The 18176-nt window shown below is 47.0% G+C and overlaps 5 protein-coding genes across 5 annotated transcripts; 2 read left to right on the top strand and 3 right to left on the bottom strand.

Moving 5' to 3' along the window:
- Window positions 1-87: 87 nt before the first annotated feature.
- On the bottom strand, window positions 88-2263 carry N7503_009720 (uncharacterized protein; the record flags this gene model as incomplete). Its single annotated transcript, XM_057069266.1, has 13 exons — window positions 88-296; window positions 351-431; window positions 485-550; window positions 614-786; window positions 838-959; window positions 1008-1274; window positions 1328-1446; window positions 1503-1557; window positions 1611-1657; window positions 1708-1897; window positions 1944-1962; window positions 2021-2140; window positions 2196-2263. The coding sequence occupies 13 exons, from the start codon at window positions 2261-2263 to the stop codon at window positions 88-90; spliced, it is 1536 nt and encodes a 511-aa protein (XP_056915877.1).
- A 1079-nt stretch (window positions 2264-3342) lies between these two features.
- N7503_009719 (oxidoreductase, short chain dehydrogenase/reductase family) lies at window positions 3343-4384 on the top strand (the record flags this gene model as incomplete). The annotated part of the gene is made up of 4 exons (XM_057069265.1): window positions 3343-3797; window positions 3851-3962; window positions 4017-4130; window positions 4184-4384. The coding sequence occupies 4 exons, from the start codon at window positions 3343-3345 to the stop codon at window positions 4382-4384; spliced, it is 882 nt and encodes a 293-aa protein (XP_056915876.1).
- A 363-nt stretch (window positions 4385-4747) lies between these two features.
- On the bottom strand, window positions 4748-7235 carry N7503_009718 (uncharacterized protein; the record flags this gene model as incomplete). The annotated part of the gene is made up of 7 exons (XM_057069264.1): window positions 4748-4816; window positions 4867-5015; window positions 5102-6380; window positions 6442-6470; window positions 6524-6719; window positions 6771-7152; window positions 7219-7235. 7 exons carry the CDS (start codon window positions 7233-7235, stop codon window positions 4748-4750), a joined length of 2121 nt encoding a protein of 706 aa, XP_056915875.1.
- A 2472-nt stretch (window positions 7236-9707) lies between these two features.
- On the top strand, window positions 9708-10218 carry N7503_009717 (uncharacterized protein). The gene is made up of 3 exons (XM_057069263.1): window positions 9708-9869; window positions 9943-10007; window positions 10069-10218. The coding sequence occupies exons 1-3, from the start codon at window positions 9738-9740 to the stop codon at window positions 10112-10114; spliced, it is 243 nt and encodes an 80-aa protein (XP_056915874.1). The 5' UTR covers window positions 9708-9737; the 3' UTR covers window positions 10115-10218.
- Window positions 10219-10808: 590 nt separating this feature from the next.
- N7503_009716 (uncharacterized protein) lies at window positions 10809-13557 on the bottom strand (the record flags this gene model as incomplete). The annotated part of the gene is made up of 19 exons (XM_057069262.1): window positions 10809-10891; window positions 10960-11124; window positions 11179-11235; window positions 11300-11354; window positions 11407-11722; window positions 11910-12030; window positions 12079-12184; window positions 12235-12257; window positions 12325-12350; window positions 12400-12414; window positions 12473-12555; window positions 12605-12674; window positions 12742-12809; window positions 12865-12882; window positions 12933-12974; window positions 13039-13124; window positions 13183-13272; window positions 13326-13346; window positions 13404-13557. The coding sequence occupies 19 exons, from the start codon at window positions 13555-13557 to the stop codon at window positions 10809-10811; spliced, it is 1599 nt and encodes a 532-aa protein (XP_056915873.1).
- Between the last annotated feature and the right edge of the window lie 4619 nt (window positions 13558-18176).

Here is an 18176-nt window from a genome sequence, read left to right as displayed (position 1 = left end):
AGGGTGGGCAGATAGGTACCGACTGACGTAGGTGGTTGATATAGAAACATGGAAAAGTAGAAAATTAGAGTCAATAATAATTACAAATTACTCAACATGTTGCGCTTCTTCAACCGCAGCCTCCGTCTCCTTGCCGTAGGCGATGCGAGCATCTACATCGCCAGCCATACCCATAGATGGGTTCCAGTAAAGCTTGACCTTTTCGCCGGTGAAGAGCTTGTCGATCTGTTCCAGGGTGAGATTGCGCGTCTCCGGGTAGAAGAAGTAGATAAGAGGGAGGAAGCAGAAGTTAAAGACTTAAAAGAATATTAGCCAGAGCGTCTATTGGATGCGGGAGAATGGCTGCGTACCGGCAAAGTAGATGTAAGTCCGATATCCAATGTTTGCGATACTGACGGGAGTAATCTCAACGACCAGGAATGTACAGATCCCTGCGGATTTTCGTATTAGCAAGTGGATAAAGCAGGGGCCGAGAATGGCTTACAATTAGTTGCGGTCGCAAGAGCTGCCGATTGGGTTCGGATAGCAAGGGGTGAATATTCGGCGGGCACTGTAGTACGTTTGATTAGCATCCGTCCTGCAGTATGAAAAGTTTTCGACCTGCGGCACATACAGAGCCATGGAATAGCTAGAAGTCCAACAGCGAAGAAGAAGTTGAACATGAATAGCATCACTGTTGCAACAAGACCTGCTGCATGGCCACCGTCCCAGACAGTGCCTGCTAAGATAGCCATACAACAACCCTGTCCAACCACCGCGAACATCATCAGTTTTCGCCGACCAAGCCTACAATTCATTAGTAAGATTCAAGAGTCAATAAGAATAAGCGCTTCATACCGATCAATAACCCAAATAGGGACCAATGAGGAGATAAAGTAGGCAACGCCGTTGAACCCTGACAGTAGCAAGGCCGTATTATGGGACATTCCCACAGAGTTTTCGAAAATTTCGGTTGCATACTAATCCTGGTTAGTTATGAATTTTGCTCATCGGTATAATTGACTCACGTAAGTAATCAAGTTAATTCCCGAAATTTGTTGCATCATCTGTCCGCCCATGCCCAACAGGGTCCGATGCAAGAATTTCTGGTCGCCGTTCTTGAAGATGAGCTTGAATGAGCCTTCAGCCGAAGCCTCCGTCTCTTCTCTAATTGCTTGCGAGATTTCTCTGACGTCGATGCCGACAACGGCGTCATTTTCATCGATTTCCTTGGCGTTATCCTGGAGTCTCCAGATGATATGGCGGGCTTTATCTTCGTCACCGTGCTTGAGGAGCTGTAACATTGTTAGAGACGATTGATAAGAATCATTGTTGGTGTTGGTATTACCCAGCGAGGAGATTCAGGGAGAAACATAACCCCAAAAAAGGTCAGAATAGCAAAGAGAATCTGCAGGGCAATTGGGAAGCGGAATTGGACTTCGCTCTCAACAAAACTGAAGCCATAGTCTGGTTTGTGGTCAGATTAGATTCAAAACAGTATTATAACTTCCAGCAACACTCACCAACCCAGTAGGACATCATGACACCGAAAATGTTAATTGCCAGTTCGATAGCCAGCTGAAGTGCTTGTCAGTGATGCGCTCTTCGCAGTGGGTTTCAGGGCAACATACTCCTTTACCACGACTTGCAGCCTTGCTCAATTCCGAATGCCAGACAGCTAGAATCAGGTCAGCAATGATTCATGGTGATTAGTAAATGAGCTCTTACGGATAGTACTCGTGTTGAGACCATTGCCAACTCCCGCAATAATTCGCCCAACAATCAGTTGAGCGATTCCATATGCACTGCACTGAATAGCAGCACCAATACTCAGAATAACGCATCCAGCCAAGATACACTTGCGTCGACCAAGTTTTTCACCCAAAATTAAGGAGATGATTGCTCCCACGAAGCAGCCCTGTCTATATTAGTTTCATCTGACAGAATTTCAATTCCCAACGTACAATCTCGTAGATAGCAACACTATTACAAGACAAATAGGTCAGTATAGGTAAGCCCCTGTATAGATTGAAGTACGTACACTGTTCCTTGTAAAGATGAGCTTCCATGACCCGTGGACGTGGTGTCGATCTCGGGAAATCTTGCGGTAAATGCATCACCAGTCAAGAGACCGGACATAACACCCTGATCATAACCGAATCTGTAAAGTGATGATAAGTCAAACGCCTTTGTATCCCCGCTTTGTTTATACTCACAGCAGAAAGCCGCTACCAGCAGTAGCCGTAATGGCCCAATGCAGTGCCCGCCCTGTGAGGAATGACATGGCTAGGTCAGAGAGGTATATACCTCTAAATAAGTATCACTAGGAGCGACCAGGCCAAATGGTCTTAGGCAAAACACGTAGAATAGAAATGACGTTTATCCGAACATGCTATCTGACAGTAGGGCTTCCAGCTCTTTATAAACTGTTGGAACTAAGCGGGCTAACCTCCGCAAGTCGGTGGCGCCACAAGCCATGTCGTAACTATGGACCCGGGGAATCTTAAATGTCCCCGGAATGACGCCGGGTTGGAAAAGCGGGTAAAGTCCCCAACGCGGGGATGAATGGGGAACCCCCAGGGAAAGATCCCGCATCGGGTGAGACCTCATGCATCTGACGTGCAGAGAGCTACCCTAGTCGCGATTTGGAAATCAACCTTGTAAACATATGAGGCATACTCCATGTAACCATCCCATGCCCGTATCTATTTAACCTCTGATAAATTCTTGCATGTTCGTGAAGTAGAAGATAGACAAGGCACGCGTTCCTGGGCCGAAGAGAGAAGTGGGTCGTGCCGAGTCCAAACCATCGGCATCGGCTAAACAAATAAAAGCCTCAATCGCGCTACGGCTTGGCGCTTTGGGAAGTTTCCCGATTTGTGAATGTTAAGCGCCTACTTACCATGTTTTGCTGAAAAACAATTTCCAGATCCCCACACCATGGGGAGTTCCGACTTTATTCCCCATACTCGACTCCAACCCCCGCGGTTTCGATTGATCACTTACCATGAAGGGTAATACTTTGCACTCCAAAGTCGCGCATGACTACTACTCACGCGCAAATCAACCAGACCAGTGCCAGCACACATCGCATGATTTGTTGAGCTCAGGATAAGAGACTTGAAAATATGGAGACTTGGACGAAATCATCTGTTCTTCAAGCGTTCCACTGTGGTCCCCTGCGTTCAGTTCCCTAGTTGGGTTCTATCTAACGGCTCCTCTCTTGAGTTGCCACTTCATCGGATGAAATCCAAATTGCCTATATGAGGCGCGAATCCTCGCCAATTTTCGCGAAGTTTTAGGATAGAGCAAATTGAAACAATCTCCCTTCGTTTCCCTCCGTTACTTACACAATATTTCAACATGGCTCCCTCTATCTCCCTCGACCACACCTTACCCGCGGTTGTCCCTGAGTCCAACGAGACCCCAGCTGCTTTCGCCCCTACCAATGACCTCTTCTCCCTCGCGGGCCGCACAGTTGCCATCACCGGCGGTGGCCGTGGTCTAGGAATGACATTGACCACCGCTGTACTCGAAGCTGGTGGCGATGTCGCCTGTATGGATCTCCTGCCTGAGCCGAGTACAGAAGAGTGGGTTGCCGTTCAAAAGCTTGCGAAGTCGAAGGGCCTGCAAGCCACTTACAACAAATGCGACGTCACCGATGAGGAAGCTACCGAGACATTGCTAGAAAAGATCGCAGCTGATGGAAAGGCCCGCAACATGCCCTTGCGTGGTCTTATCACCTGCGCTGGAATTCAGCAGATGGTACCCGCTCTTGATTACCCCGTTGACGGGTACCGCAAAATGCTCGATGTCAAGTGAGTTCTATGGACAGATTTATAAGGAATTGCTCTGACATCTGGTTCTTCAGTGTGCTCGGAACGTTTATTCCTGCCAAGCACTTCTCACGCATCTTGGTTAAGGAGAAAGCTCCTGGAAGTATTGTGATGATTGCGTCGATGTCGGGCCAGATTGCCAACCGGGTATGTTGAGCCAAACCCATGCCCTGATAATCCCATATCCTAACGTTCCCTCAGGGTTTAACCTGCACTGCCTACAACTCGTCGAAGGCGGCCGTCCACCAAATGTGCCGATCTGTCGCCCAAGAATGGGGCCAGCACAACATTCGTGTTAACACACTTTCTGCTGGGGTAAGAGTTTCATGAGATCCATTTTGGGGAGCCGCCGCTGATATTTGGAACAGTACATTCGCACTGCTATGACAGACGCGTTACTCAAGGAGAAGCCCGAGGTAGAAGAGACATGGATGCGTGGCGCTCTTCTCGGTCGCCTAGGCGCTCCTGAGGACTTCAAGGGTCCTACAATCTACATGCTCACTGATGCTAGTGCCTGGATGACTGGTGCCGATCTACGTGTTGACGGTGGACACTGTGCCTCGGCTTAAAGTTTTTGCGCTTATGTGATGATGAAATAGACGTGACATGCTTTTCAGCGTTATAGAACAGATTGGTTAGGGTGGCACACAGGAGCCATAGCTAGTTGCCAAATAGATTTACAATAGAGACCAACATATTAATGTGGTTCACAGTGCCCATGTGGCTAGGTCTTAGCAGGACATTAATAATCCGAACTTGGTCATGCATATTCTGGGTATTCATCTTGATGCTCCTGAGTTCTGTGGCTTCGTTGACTTTGAGTGAGCTGACTTGGAAGATTGAATCTCCAACCTTGACCGTGGCCATGGTTCGAATTAAGACAAATAAAAAGGATTTATATATGTACACAGGTGACTTCGACAGCTTATTGATCATTGTGGAAGATCAGTCATCCGAGGATAATTCAAGGAGATGCCAAGCATCTCATCCACACTGTTTGTCTGTGCTCCTGTCAATAAAAGTCTTACTCAATTAAGGAAGAGGCACTTACCAGATCCAATAGCTCAGGTGCGACATGAGATGACGGGACTGGGGAATTCAAATAATTCGGTTGAAGCTGGGGGAAGTTGTTTGCATGGTCCAAGAACATTGCGCCCCCAAGCTCAGGCCAGATATTTAGATTTGCGCCAGCAAAAGGATCTATGAAACATTTTAGTCAGCTACCGACAATTTTATATGATTTTCAGTGCAGGATAGCTCAAAGCGATGCTCAAGATCAGACATACCATTTGGGGACCCGGCGACAGGTTCAACATTGAAAAAATCGGCGGAATTGGGCACAGCGCCTGGCGAGGGAGAGTCTTGTTGGTTTTGAAGCTTTTGGAAGACCAAGTCGATTGCTTGAATTGTGCTGGTAGACTTGGGGTAGGAGTCACCCGCTTCAGACCAGATGCTATATGACGTCCGAAGTGCCTGAACGATTGCAGCTCTGACGAGTTCCGTCAGTGGTCTTGACTTTGGGTTGTTCGTTGGAGTATTTGAAAGATCATAATTCAGTTCAAGGCAGAGGAGGGTCGTCCCTAATAAAATCACTCCTCTCATAATTGGTGACCTAACCTTCCATCTTTCACGAAACAGGCGACCCCCAGGTTGTGTTTCTTCATTCATCAAGCGTTGGTACTCAAGGATTTTCAGAGCGGCTCCAATGCAGGTGCTGCGAGAGTAGGAATATCTTTCATCGGTCCTCGAAGATGCAAGGTACCGATAGTGCAGAACGCATCTCGCCTTCGCAAACAGACATATCAACTGGATACGATGGAGAATGGTCTCTGATGTGTCCATGAGGGATTGGCTCAAAGGCCGCTCCAGTAGAAATTCTGGATTGTCCAAGTATGTATCAAGCAGGAGTTGGTCCAAGCGCATGACTTCTGCATAGCTTGGCCTCCGAATCGAAGTTGAAAAATCGGTGATAATGCCCATGATTAGAGTCACTTTGTTCTTGGCGACGAGCCACTGACAGGGCGTCGAGTACGAGTTAGGGCGTGGTGGTGGTAGCTCTTTCGTGTCCTCGTCAAAGTCACTATCCAAAAGATTCCGCGGGGGTGCTGTATCTGACTGGAACTCTCTCAATAGGCGGGGCAGCCCAACGGACAATGAAAGCATCACATCAAGGTTGGTGATCATCGCCCAGGCTCTTCGTCTCATTTCACCCTGAAAAGGAGTAATGTGAGGGAAATGAGATGCATCGCGGTGGTAACCCATACGCTGGGCCATACGTGCAAGAATACCCAGAATGATTACGCTGTTAACCTCACCATTTCCCATTCGGTTGAACTGGGTACTCAGAGTAAAGCATATAGTCTCAATCGTATTTGGGGGACAATTTTGGTATCCACCAAGCACCAGGCATTGGTTTACCTTCTTGTCAAACTGTGCGATCAACTCGTTCCTGTTCTTCAAAGACTCACCCTCGCTTTGGAACATCAAAGCAAGAGACATAACACCATATAACTTTCCAATCCACATTATATGTGTTGAAGTATGATCCGCCCAAAACCGGTCATACTGTTTCTAAAGGTCAGCCTTGTTCCAATGGCTTGAAAAGAACGAACATGTCATGTCTTACCTCTCTCAAAAATGAGGGGCCATGAAGCACTAGCTTGCTAAGTTAGACCTATATTTATGAATATTTGAAGTGGTTTCCTCACATGGCAGAGATGTGTAATTAAAGTAATCAGCGACAAGTCTGTCGCAGGTTTCTCGCGAGGGTAGCTGTTCCAAGACTTCTGTATGGGTGGTGGGCTCACAGTTGGGGAACAGCATATCCGAGGAGTTATGTATAAAAAATGGTTGACTCGAATTAGCTGCTACCTCATGCTGTACCGAGTCCTTGAGCTCCGTGATCTGTTATTCGAATTAGACTAGACTCGGGTCACTAGGTCCTCTTCGACTCACCCCATCGAGAATTGCGGTCCAGTGTGTCTCTTGGACATATGTTGTCTTGCTATCTTGTAATGAGATATGACCAAATGAGTCGGATGGATCACTTGCGGCCTCTGCTTCGGCTTGTGATGTCGCCTTGGCTTCGTTCCCATTGGGTGGGTCCTGACGTTGAATCCGAATGGAAGTCTTCGTCTTTTGGTTGCCGGCATCATCCACAATAGCCGTGATCAACTTTTCCAGCTGTCCAATGCGCTCTGGCAAGGTTGATTTTGCTGATGGTTGCTGCTCTTTGGTGATCCGTCCCGTCTCGCCTGCGCTAGGAGGATATGTGCAAGACAAGGAGAGACCTCGTTGGCTACAGGCTCCACAAGGGTGGGCTCTATCACATCGCAGTCTATCAAATCATTAGCTCGTTCAATCCATATCAGAAAATTAGCATTTTTGGATCGGCGCTTCATACTTCCTCCTTCTGCACATATTGCATGATAATTGAGGCTTATCCCGTCGCCGACTCGGGGGCGGCAGTTTTCGCCTCGGCTCCGTCATCACGCCGATCTCGCAAGCAGAATATTACTATATTGTATACCAGGCTGTTGCTCCCGGCTTATTCCAAACAATGCTGCCAGGAATCAGGTACCTAGTGGGTGAGGTGCAGCGCACTAGGATTTGAGAACGAGGTGGGGGACCGTCCGACCGTCCGACCGTCCGTTCCTCCGCTCCGAGAATTTCCCACGAACACGAACACGATCTATCATATATGATCTATCACATTTCATACCGATTCTATACATTTATTAGGCGCATTCTCATATGGTGTCAGAATATGAAATCATCATTCAGCAATTTCAAGACAAATGGTCACTCTAAAGTCGTTTCGCAAGGCAGTATGTCTAGGCGGCTCAACATGAGAAAAAGTTATTCGAATATTAAATCTATCATATTTCCGACATCAATTTGATTACTTCACCAATGTGCCCGCAGGAACAAAAGGTTAACCCTGGTCAGAAAAGTGAGTGCTGGCATCTACCATCTACCCTCGAGCCCAGAAGAACTCCCGAATCTGGCGACTTGCTGGACCTCAAAAGCAAACTCGATGATCGCTAGCATCGAGTGTTGTATCCCCCATTACGCGTCACTATTCCAAAATCAACGACTTCGATGATCCCGGCGCAGACATTTGTCTTGGTATGGAGTGATAACCACCATCCAGCGCGGTTCAACCCCCTGATTTCTCGACAACAAGCGTGTCATGTCCGTTTCAGGACGAGATTCGGCTACAAATGATCGTCCTCCACTACCTGTGTGGGTATGTCAGTTGCCTTGTCTGATTCCTCTATCCGCCAACAAGGTGGACGAAAGAATGTCGCTTCATGCATTCGCCGCTGGCATCGCGCCACCGCTATTTGTTCATGATCTGTTTTGGCGCGAAGATACCAGGATTACTGGCGAAGGTTCACAGGCGGTATACGTGGTCATGCAGCCAATTGCGGCTGGAAGCGGCACGGCATGTGAGGCGCTCAGAACTTTTATCATGTCAGCTCAGCTCCTCATCAGCTCCTCAATGACATTTCACAAAGTTGACCGATAGCCATCTGTTATCTGTTCGGGCCTATACTGTTTGTCAAATATATCACCTCCGCCTGACGTGATGTTGTAGCCAATGCACACGGCAACTCGGACAAAGCGCCAGAGCTAACGATGGTGAGACGGACATGAGACTGATGTGGAAAGTCAAGTGTGGCTGCTGAGGCGATCGACAGACGGACAGATTATCATGAGTATCGACTGGCATGTTGAGATCTTTTTACAGAACAGTGTCGTGCCTGAGACATTTGGCTATGACTCTTGTGAGATGCATCTTCCAAATTTCTGTCGTCAATTTGGTGCTGACAACGACCTGACCTTGCCCTTGTGGTTCCAACTGCCAGGGGTGTTATCGGCCAGATTGAATAATCCCCGTTAAAGTGACGTATGAAGCGTGAGACACGCCACACTGACTATTGCAAAAAGGAAAAGGGAAGGGGTCTTCCAGGAAGCGAAAGATCGACACGAGGTATAATTGAACTGCAAAATATGACCCACATAACTGGGGGCTACGGCGATGTAACATTCAAATATTGACTAGTTCAGATAAACGGTTGCCTGGCTAGATAATTATAACGGCCTCAAAATTGAAAACGCACAATTTGATCACCGCCCTTGCCCTTATTTTTCGCTGCGATCGTCATAGTTTCCATGGTAAGTCTTTGATCGTCAGTTTATCGAAACAGGATAATAGCGTCATAATATACGGATATTCGCCTGCACAGCATTCCACTTCAAGGACTTGGAGACGTGGGGATCGTCGAGTGGGTTCAGCTAAGAAGGCCAGTGAATCTAGACGATCAAATCTCGCAGCCCTACCCGAAGGCCACACGCTAAGCTCTGCCAAGGGTTTTACTGTGGCACCACATGACGTGTCTCAGAACCACTTAGGCTGGCGGATCCGGAAACTTCGGCAAGAAAAGTGAAGGGCTGCTGCCTAGGCTTGTTTGTGTGCTGTTGTTTGGCCCAGGCAGACAGGAAAAAAATCCTGATTTAGAACAACCAATCGCTATCGACTTCCGTGATGTTTTCCGGTGGAGCTACGTAATGAAGGCTGAGCTCGGGAAAACAAGCCACAGTCGAAGGTCATTTCCTCCAGAACGTATGAAGTACAGAGTATGCAGACGTGAATGGCTGGGGAACCAACCAGATAGGAACATGGCTTATCATCAAACCTTCACAGAGAGCTGTTTATTGGAAATCCAATGATATCATTTGCAGCCACACGTGGAGTGACATCAGGTGACCGCCCCCACGGCTCAGGGCTTGGGCACGGACCAGTAAACAAGATTCCCCTTAAAAAGGGGTTTCTCCATTTTATCTTGGCCTCTTGGCCTGCCAAGATCATTCCTCAATTCATAGTTCCAACACAACCTCCCAACTTATTTTACCAACATGTTCGACGCTATCAAGACCTGGTTCTCTGGCCGTGAGGCCACCGAGGAGAACAAGTGGGATGCTACCAATGTGCAAATGCAGCAGCCCAACAGCCCTGCCGGCATGAACGAGACTGTCACCCAGCAGCCTGTAGGTCTTTCCCATCATTCTACGGAATTGGAAAATATTTGAAAAACTCAGTATACTAATATTAATAACGCAGACGCCCGAGTCCATGGACGTGCACATCCGTGGTGGTGGTGAGGGTGAGGATGTCTGCTGCGGAGTGTGAGTATCACCGATGAAGAGTGTCGCATTGAATTGCTTACTGACAATGGTTCCCTTTTAGCTGCGCCGGTCTCTGCTGCTTCGAGTGCTGCGAGTGCTGCTGCTAAATGCCCTATACCCATAGCCATAATGGATAAACGATTTTTTTGATTCCGCCGGGCGGTTTCCAATTCATGTACATCGCTTATGCGACAAATGATGCAAATTTGACTATCACATATTTACCATACTCTTCCGCTAAACAAATGAAACCCATATTGTTCTACGAGCTTCCACAATATTAGAACTCTAGGTTAGTACTGGCACTTTGCTCATCCAGGTACCATATGACGAAGTCAGAGGTTGCGGGGAAATAGATTAAGGTTGAGCACCTGGACTCACTCATATCAAACTGGAGTACTTGTTCCAATGTACGCCACATACTACCAGCCACATATTATCTAGCCGCGGTCTAGATGTTAATATGGAGAGATTGTGGAGACAGTGACGATAATCTGGACCTGGGCGGGATCAGGGGGTGGTTTTGACCTCCTCAGAGCAGATTGTGCGTCTCAAACATTGGGTTTTACAACGACCAACTTTTAACATTTCACTTCTTCCGTATCTGTTCCGATGATTTCTTTCGAAGCAGCATTGCATTGGCTAAAAAACTTGCTCGTCAAAATCAGTTTCACCCTTTCAGTCAAAATGTAGTCGTCTGCTTCTACACTTCGAGGACGACTTCGCCAAAATTTAGAATGATAGACATGTTGAATAGCCCAATAATCCCAGGAACTGTGGTCCCAAGACTCAGACCGAAGATCAAGCAGCCCGTCTAGTTTCAGAATCACTCAGCTTAATTGTAATTAGGTCCTGGGCATTGACTGGAATCGGCACATGCAATTCTAAAAATTGGATCAGTTATCTAGTAGATGAATCATCGAGAAGGGTGAAAGCTTACCAAGAGACGTACCCCGGCCGCTTTGGAGGGTATGGATTGAGGATACGTTCTGTCCCCCGACTCGGTGGAGGAACACCTCATAGTCGTCAGATTCATTCCATGGGAGGTTCTCAATTATGAGATGGTACTGTTTTGTCCGATTGTCGCGAACCTTTGCTTGGGGGAACGTATTGCAAACTTCCACTTTGTTAATAGCTGGCAGAGTCAGGGGACATGCAATGGACTTCATACCTGCCACAATGAACCTCGTATTGTTAGACTTCAGACAAGCTTGTTCTCCATTGAATACTACCAAGCTGTTGTTAGTAAGTTATATAGTTCCAAAGTGATCGGTTTTTCGATGTCGACGTACGGCCATTTTCCTGGAGGATTGGATACGCTGATGTTGAAGCGTTTAGAAAAGGAAGCTGCAGTCGATTAATTCGATAATCATTTCTGAGAGGCTGAGACATCACATACCATCGCATTTGTGATCTCAGAAACCATATCATAGTCCGGCTGGTAATTATTCAGCAGGACTTGGACGACGTCGGGGGTGGTAGAGCGACCTGCAAGCACTGCAAACCCATCGTTTGAAGATCCCTCGACTTGGACGCGCTCTGGGGTCGCACTAATTAGCTGCGCTTGTAGGCTCCACGCTGCAGCTTGGTTGAGAGCGATAGCAGATCCATTTGCGGACTTTTTGAACCAGGGTGCAAATGATGCGTTTCCGGCGCCTGACCCTCCCCACCCAAACCCTGGCCATGTAAAGGCCTGGTCAATAGGCGAGTCTTGGCTATACATTGCCTATAGCGCTTGTCAGTAAAGAGAGATGTAGCATGTCGGCGGTGGATCTACCGTTCCTATCGTATAACTAGCTACGAACGCTGGGTCATTGTAAGCTTCAAGTGCTTGTTTTGATCTGCCAAATTTGCCAAATTTGTTAGTATCAGGCTGTAGATTTCTGGCATGTTGTATCATACGTTGGCTTTATTCCCGGTGGGTTAAGCTCATATTCAGTCATCCATATCGGTAGGTCGGAAAATCCGGCTGGTTTAAGAACATGCTCTCGGAAGTTATCGGTGACTCTGCGGACGTCGTATGCTGTTGATGCGTTAGTCATGCACTTTGCTATGTTTTCTGGCTACGCACGATCAAACGAAAACTGAGAGTTGGTAAAATGGAAAGTGGCTGCTTTGAGGGGCACATTTTGTTCTTTGCAGTCCTTGTAGAAGCGCGAGACGAAGGGATCGTAAAGCTGAGGTGAACTATGTCAGGTTTGTCCATATAAGTGAGATCATGGCTTACAGAATAGTTTTTATAGCTTGTCCCTGTATTTGTGTTAAAAGTCAGGATCTAGGGCAGCCAGGGCAGATTATGAGGGCTATTGGTCCGTACAAATTCGGTTTCCTCCCCAGGCTCCGCTAGGGGCTGTCAGCGCAGTATTCGTATGTTCCCGTAAAGATCACTCACACTCCAGCTTTATCGCTATTCAAAGGTCAATACAACGCTGAAGAGGATAGTATCCTTACTTTATAACACTTACCTGGCCTTTGCAACACCGTGCGCGAAAGCCGCAAAAAGCGGGAATAGCGAATCGTAATCGCTTTGCACGTCTAGGGTGTTTTGCTGTGAGGTATCAGAAGATGTATCGTGTATGGATCCCGAAGCAGCATACAAGGTCGGCTTCGGCGTCAAAGTCAAAAAGCTCGAGGGCATCGTAGAAGCCTGAGCCATGGGCGCCGTTCCTAGTCACGCCACAGCATCAGCATCATGCAATCAAACTTGCTTTGAATCCGATAAACCATTGCTCACATATATCGGTCTGTGATCATGAACCCAATTTTACCTGCCGTTTCGGGCGACGACTCTAGGATGTCTCCCTGTTGTAATTGTCAATCTGGAATACCGGCGCGATCGATGGAATTGAAGACTGACTGCGTACTGAATTGTGGCCTGTAAAATGTCAGCGTTGGGACCAAAACTATAGGTAAGTGACTTCTCACCTTTGCCCCATGCGAGGTAACGAAATGGATCCAGCTGTCTGCCTAATGACGAACGTTAAATTATCCGGCCGGTGCGTCTTGTTGTCGCCTTCACGGTGACCCTTACCTCGGTCCAGTTGTAGTTCGCATTGTTCAACGGATCTGCTGCTTCTCCCGTGGCCTCAAATCCAAGGAAGACCTCGGGCCATGTATCTGATTGTACGAGTAGTGTGAGCTAGCATATTGATAGACGGTGATAGAAATGCCTTACAGATGAGCACATGCTTGATCCCATAATCCGACCAGACATTCGCGATGATGGGGTCCCTGTTATGAATATCATCATTGCCGAGTGATGCTCCTGCCATCGTCATTGGTCAAAGGTTGCCTTGTGGTTCAACTGGAAAGGCGTACCGGTATCAGCACTATTAGTCCCTATTGCAGTTTGATTAGCCATCACCACAGTTGGCTCTTCGATGGTAAGGAACATACCTTGGAGGTTTTTCAACCTTCCAATTGTATCTGACACATCGACGGAGATGACACGGTCAGTATCAGAAGCTTGGAGACCAAGCACCAGATTTCTGGCATGCTGTAAACCAAGAAGTGCCTGGAAAGCGCAGATGCGTCGCATGATTCTGACCATTTTCCTTGTATGAAGGCTTGTTGATTGCTCAATCCTGTCGACTTACTTTCCGAGGGGCGGTATGCGAGCTAAAGGCCTATTAATACTTCAGTTCTATGGCCCTAATTCCTCGCCCGGTGTCTTGTCATGGGCGACTCTTGTAATCGGGATATCCGGACGATTATTGCACTAATCAAATCGGATGCGGGGTACTGGGGAAAGGCTCTCCACATTTTCTGACGAGCAAAGGCGGGCTGGAGAACGATTGTCTGTGGAAACAAGGTTCTGAGAGCATATTAACATGAGTTTCGGGCTCCGCCAAAGTAGTTAGAAGGCTCGGCAAATCCGACTCCAACATTCTGTAGCTGTAATCCCAAACTTGATTGGTCCCTTTGCCCCGCGTTTGGTCTCGGAGACTTGCCCGGTGCGTTGTTGCCATCGATATTTCAGCACGCCGTCGGTAGACGCGGGGCAATCATCACTGTTCTCCATTGGTCTTGCGTCTTTGCTTTCCTACGCAGAATCTTCACTCACGGTCTACTTAAGACCGCATACAGCACTCAGTGGAAATCCTCCCAACCAGACAGGGAAGGTCGCCCTGTGCCGGGACGGCGATGGAAGAGGGTAGCTTCCAGAATGCATCCGGCTGGCCAATCTCGAGTGCCAATTAAACATGCTCAAACCAGCATCTATTAGCACAGACGCTCCATCGGACATGGCAGCGCTGCGTTCCCTGGCCCCCGCAATGCAGGACACGTTATGGAGCAGCGGCGTCCTAGGCATGGTCTCGCAAATTACTAGGAGCTGCTAGCTAAGAACACAATATGATATTAACTAGGTGGTTACTACAATAGGGAATTGTTGCATTGGGGTAGCCACGGCGATGTGTTGATCTCAAAGAACATCGTCTTCCTGCGATGAAATGGACTGCCCGCGTGATTGGTCGATTTGCGCGAGAGGTGTGCTCTTGGGACATCCTCACCTCCCCCGAGCCTATAAATACCCTCTATCTTCAGCTCTTTCTTCTCTTTCCTTCATTCGCCCTCCACCTTCATTCTCGTCTTTATAAATCCATTGATCCATCATGAACTTTTTTCTCCTTGACATACCGATCACACACCCGCATCTCAATATGCTGTTCTATCCGTCATTCATTATATGACCTTTCTTTGATGAAAACAACAACAAGACAGATATGTTTGTTTATTTTATCATGTTGCTTTTTCCATCCACGATGAACATTTCACTCCTCCTTCCGTGGTGACTTCCTTCATGAATGCAACTACATCATCGCCATTGATCACCTTTGATATGTTGTCGCTTTCTTCCTTGATCACTTGATCCATCGATGCAACAACATTCTTGTTTCCCTTCAATATGTCATTTCATTCATCCATCAGCACATGTTGACTCATCTATCTTTGATGACTTCATGGGTTCATGTATGATCTCAAATATTCTTCTTCCCCTTTGATCCTTGTAGATTTGCTGACAATATCCTACACTTTTTAGGTCATCAATGCTTTTCAAACCCTCAATCCATCCCTTCCAGCAAAAAGCAACAAGTGGTGTGGAGGCACAAGCCACTGGTCAAACGACATGCATGCGGTGAAGAAGCACCGGCCTCAACCCTGTTTTTTCGTTATTCTGTTGTGGGGTGGAGACACAAGCCACAGGTTCACAGACAGATATGATGTGAAGAAGCGCCTGTCAAACCAAACCAAACAAAAGCATGAGTCCGTGGCTGGTGCTGAATGGAAGATTGAATTGTGGGTACTGTGGACAATGAAATGAAACGAAATACAAGGGAAGACCACTTGTTCATGTTGCGTCAGATGTTGGTATTGATATGTTGGTTTCGCTATGATCATTATGAATTGTCTAGCGGCACCGCCAATGGATGCTTGATGCACTCTAATTCCTCCCTCCATGTCATAAAATTTATCTTATGAAGTGAGAAATAATGAGGACTTGTAATGGATTTACATATCGGATGCGGTCAGCTGATCCAGTCTGAGAGCTGGAGCTTGTGAGCTTTTGAGCTTTCAGCGTCCCTCTCTTGTCATTTTTCCTGAACAGTACCAATATCATTGGGTCTTCGTTTTTTGCTGTTTCAAGTTCATATTTTCATATCTCCGCGGCGTATAAAAACTCAAGGAATCTCTTCAGATCATTCGATCATTATTAGCCTTATGACTTGGTCCTCAAATTTGTGACCAAGTGATCCAGAAACAAGCAGGCCTTGTTGTCGGCGCTTTAGCCCGCGACCTGACACTTCATATTGCATATAATCATCGAGGTACCGGAGGATGGCCTTGCCGTAAGTGTATATACCTTTGCATTAGCAATTATGCTTCCTAGTCTTGAAATTTATGTGTATGAACCCCCATGAATCCCTGCTCTGATTTTTGATAGTGAGCACATATTCAAATTTCCTTGAACTCACTGTTGAATTGGAGTTTGGATCGCATGGAAGCTGTGATCCGCGACTTTTGGCCGGTTAGATACAGAAACTTTTTTAACAGCATACAGCAAAGCACTGCAGGCTGCCAGCCTACCAGAGGCTCGCTTATACTCTTATCTAAACCTCCGGATACTCGTATCAATTAATAGAATGACAGGAATTTTAGCGAGGAACTTCCAAAGACGTGGTCAATCCTTGATTGCTCCGCAGGTACAGTCTGTTCTATCTTACATAATATAAAACATTTCCAGAGCCGCTTTACTCTAGTAGCATATAGCACTGATGACTAAAATACTGTTGGCAAGATGGCCGAGTTGGTCTAAGGCGTCAGGTTAAGGTCCACCTTGACATCATTTCCTGATCTACGTTTGTAGGCGTGGGTTCAAATCCCACTCTTGTCATTTCTTTTTTTTCCCTCCCGGAACCTCCTCTTCAAGCTCGAATTGCTAAGCTAGATATGCTACTGGGTGATAACGCCCACTTGTATATACCAGCGCACTCGAATAGGTCACCAAAAAGAGCGTTTTTTGAACCAGGTCATGAATTTGGATAGTCAAGAAATCTCTAATTTCTTTTCAAGACTGGCAAATCCAACTGCTGAGGTGTGCTTGATTTTAGTCTGCATAGCTCACGTATGTATGTCCCTTAACTTGTTGCTGTTCGGGCCTGCATTGGTGTTTTTATTCTACACAATGGTGTGTAATGAAGTTACGTAGAGGATAACTGGTAGTTTACATAACTCCCTAGCATTTATCGTGACGAATGACTCGGTTATACATGAACCATTGTTTCTGGTCCTCAGTATACACTTGGACACCATCCGAAGTACTTCTTCACTGATCCGGGATTGTTTCACCCGAGGTGTTCGCTGCCTACCGTCATCTTCTGGCAAAGTTCCCCGTTACGCGAATGACAATCCTGAAGCATCAGCTGAAGCATCAAAAAACTTCTTAATCGTCTCTTGAGCCTGCCTGGAGAAGAGCCTTGCACATCTAGAGTTGCGCCTTGTCCTAAGCAAGCTTGTATTTCTCTTTGATTGGATAGCCGAGAGGCTGTGCAGGAGCTCGGTGTCCGCAAAGAAGTGGATTGGGCTCGAGATACTAAAACACAGTTTCTGTGGGTCAAGCCAAGGTTGTGGGTCAGATATACACCGACAGTACAGCGCATTGAGAGACGAAAAGAAAATGACAAGGACCTGGTCAGGTACGAATTCTTGGTTTGTGGTTGAAATGACCAATCCCAATTAACGATCAACTGGAGATGTTCTTCGATGCTATCTGATTATTGCTAGTAAAATAACTTTTTGGCTATTATTGTCAGCTTTACTGTGTTAAGAGAGATTACTTTATTTGGCATTCGATAGAGCTGTTATTTAAAGACGCCGTAAAATAAGGGCCTTCTATTCATCTCTATAGGGCCTCCAAGAAGCTGTCTTCAGCTGTTATTTTGCATGAGTCCCTGTGCTTATTTCACGATGCCTTCCCTTTTCTTGGCGACGAGAAGAGCGATCAGGGAACACTATCGTCCCTCGGGATTAGTCTTGAAACGTATCTACGTCAGATATCCTAGATGCACTTCGCGCTGATAACCTTTTGTCGGGCTGAACCGCTTGACTGGAATGCTGAGGTCATGCGCGAGCACTGAATATCTCCTTGCGTAACTTTGCGTAAGGCGAGGGTTAAGGCACTCACCGTCTTCAGTCACGCGGCTGGTTTTGATTGATGAGGCTACAAGCTAATAGGTCTGAGCGTAAGCCGGGATCTGCCGGTCTTCTGTGGCGTTTTATTGTCCTGGGACTAGGGGTCTAAATATGCTCATCTTGCAACTGAAACTGGATTAAGCTATGCGCTATGCTGATTAAAACCAAAATTTGGTGATCAGGCTCCATCATTAGGGCCATGAACAGGCATTTCAAGTTGTTATCAAACACAATCTTCAATGCATGGACGATAACATCGATATGAGGACCCGCCTGCTCCGCCCAAGCAGCCAATACGCATCGCTGTCCGCGACAACCTGCCGAATCGCGCGTAGCTGCCCCACATCGCCAAACCACCACTCGATGCAACCAGTCCCCGCAGTTCCCACGAGAAGGGGCTCTCAGCAACTTTCGGTATCTCGGAAGCAGGCACTGGAAACTGCAATATCCCTGTCATTGCATATCTATTAACTCAGT

Source organism: Penicillium pulvis (genome assembly GCF_028828015.1).
Source record: "Penicillium pulvis strain IBT 33274 chromosome Unknown scaffold_8_segment0_segment0, whole genome shotgun sequence".
Lineage (NCBI taxonomy): Eukaryota > Fungi > Ascomycota > Eurotiomycetes > Eurotiales > Aspergillaceae > Penicillium > Penicillium pulvis.
This window is presented reverse-complemented; position numbering and strand designations above follow the sequence as displayed.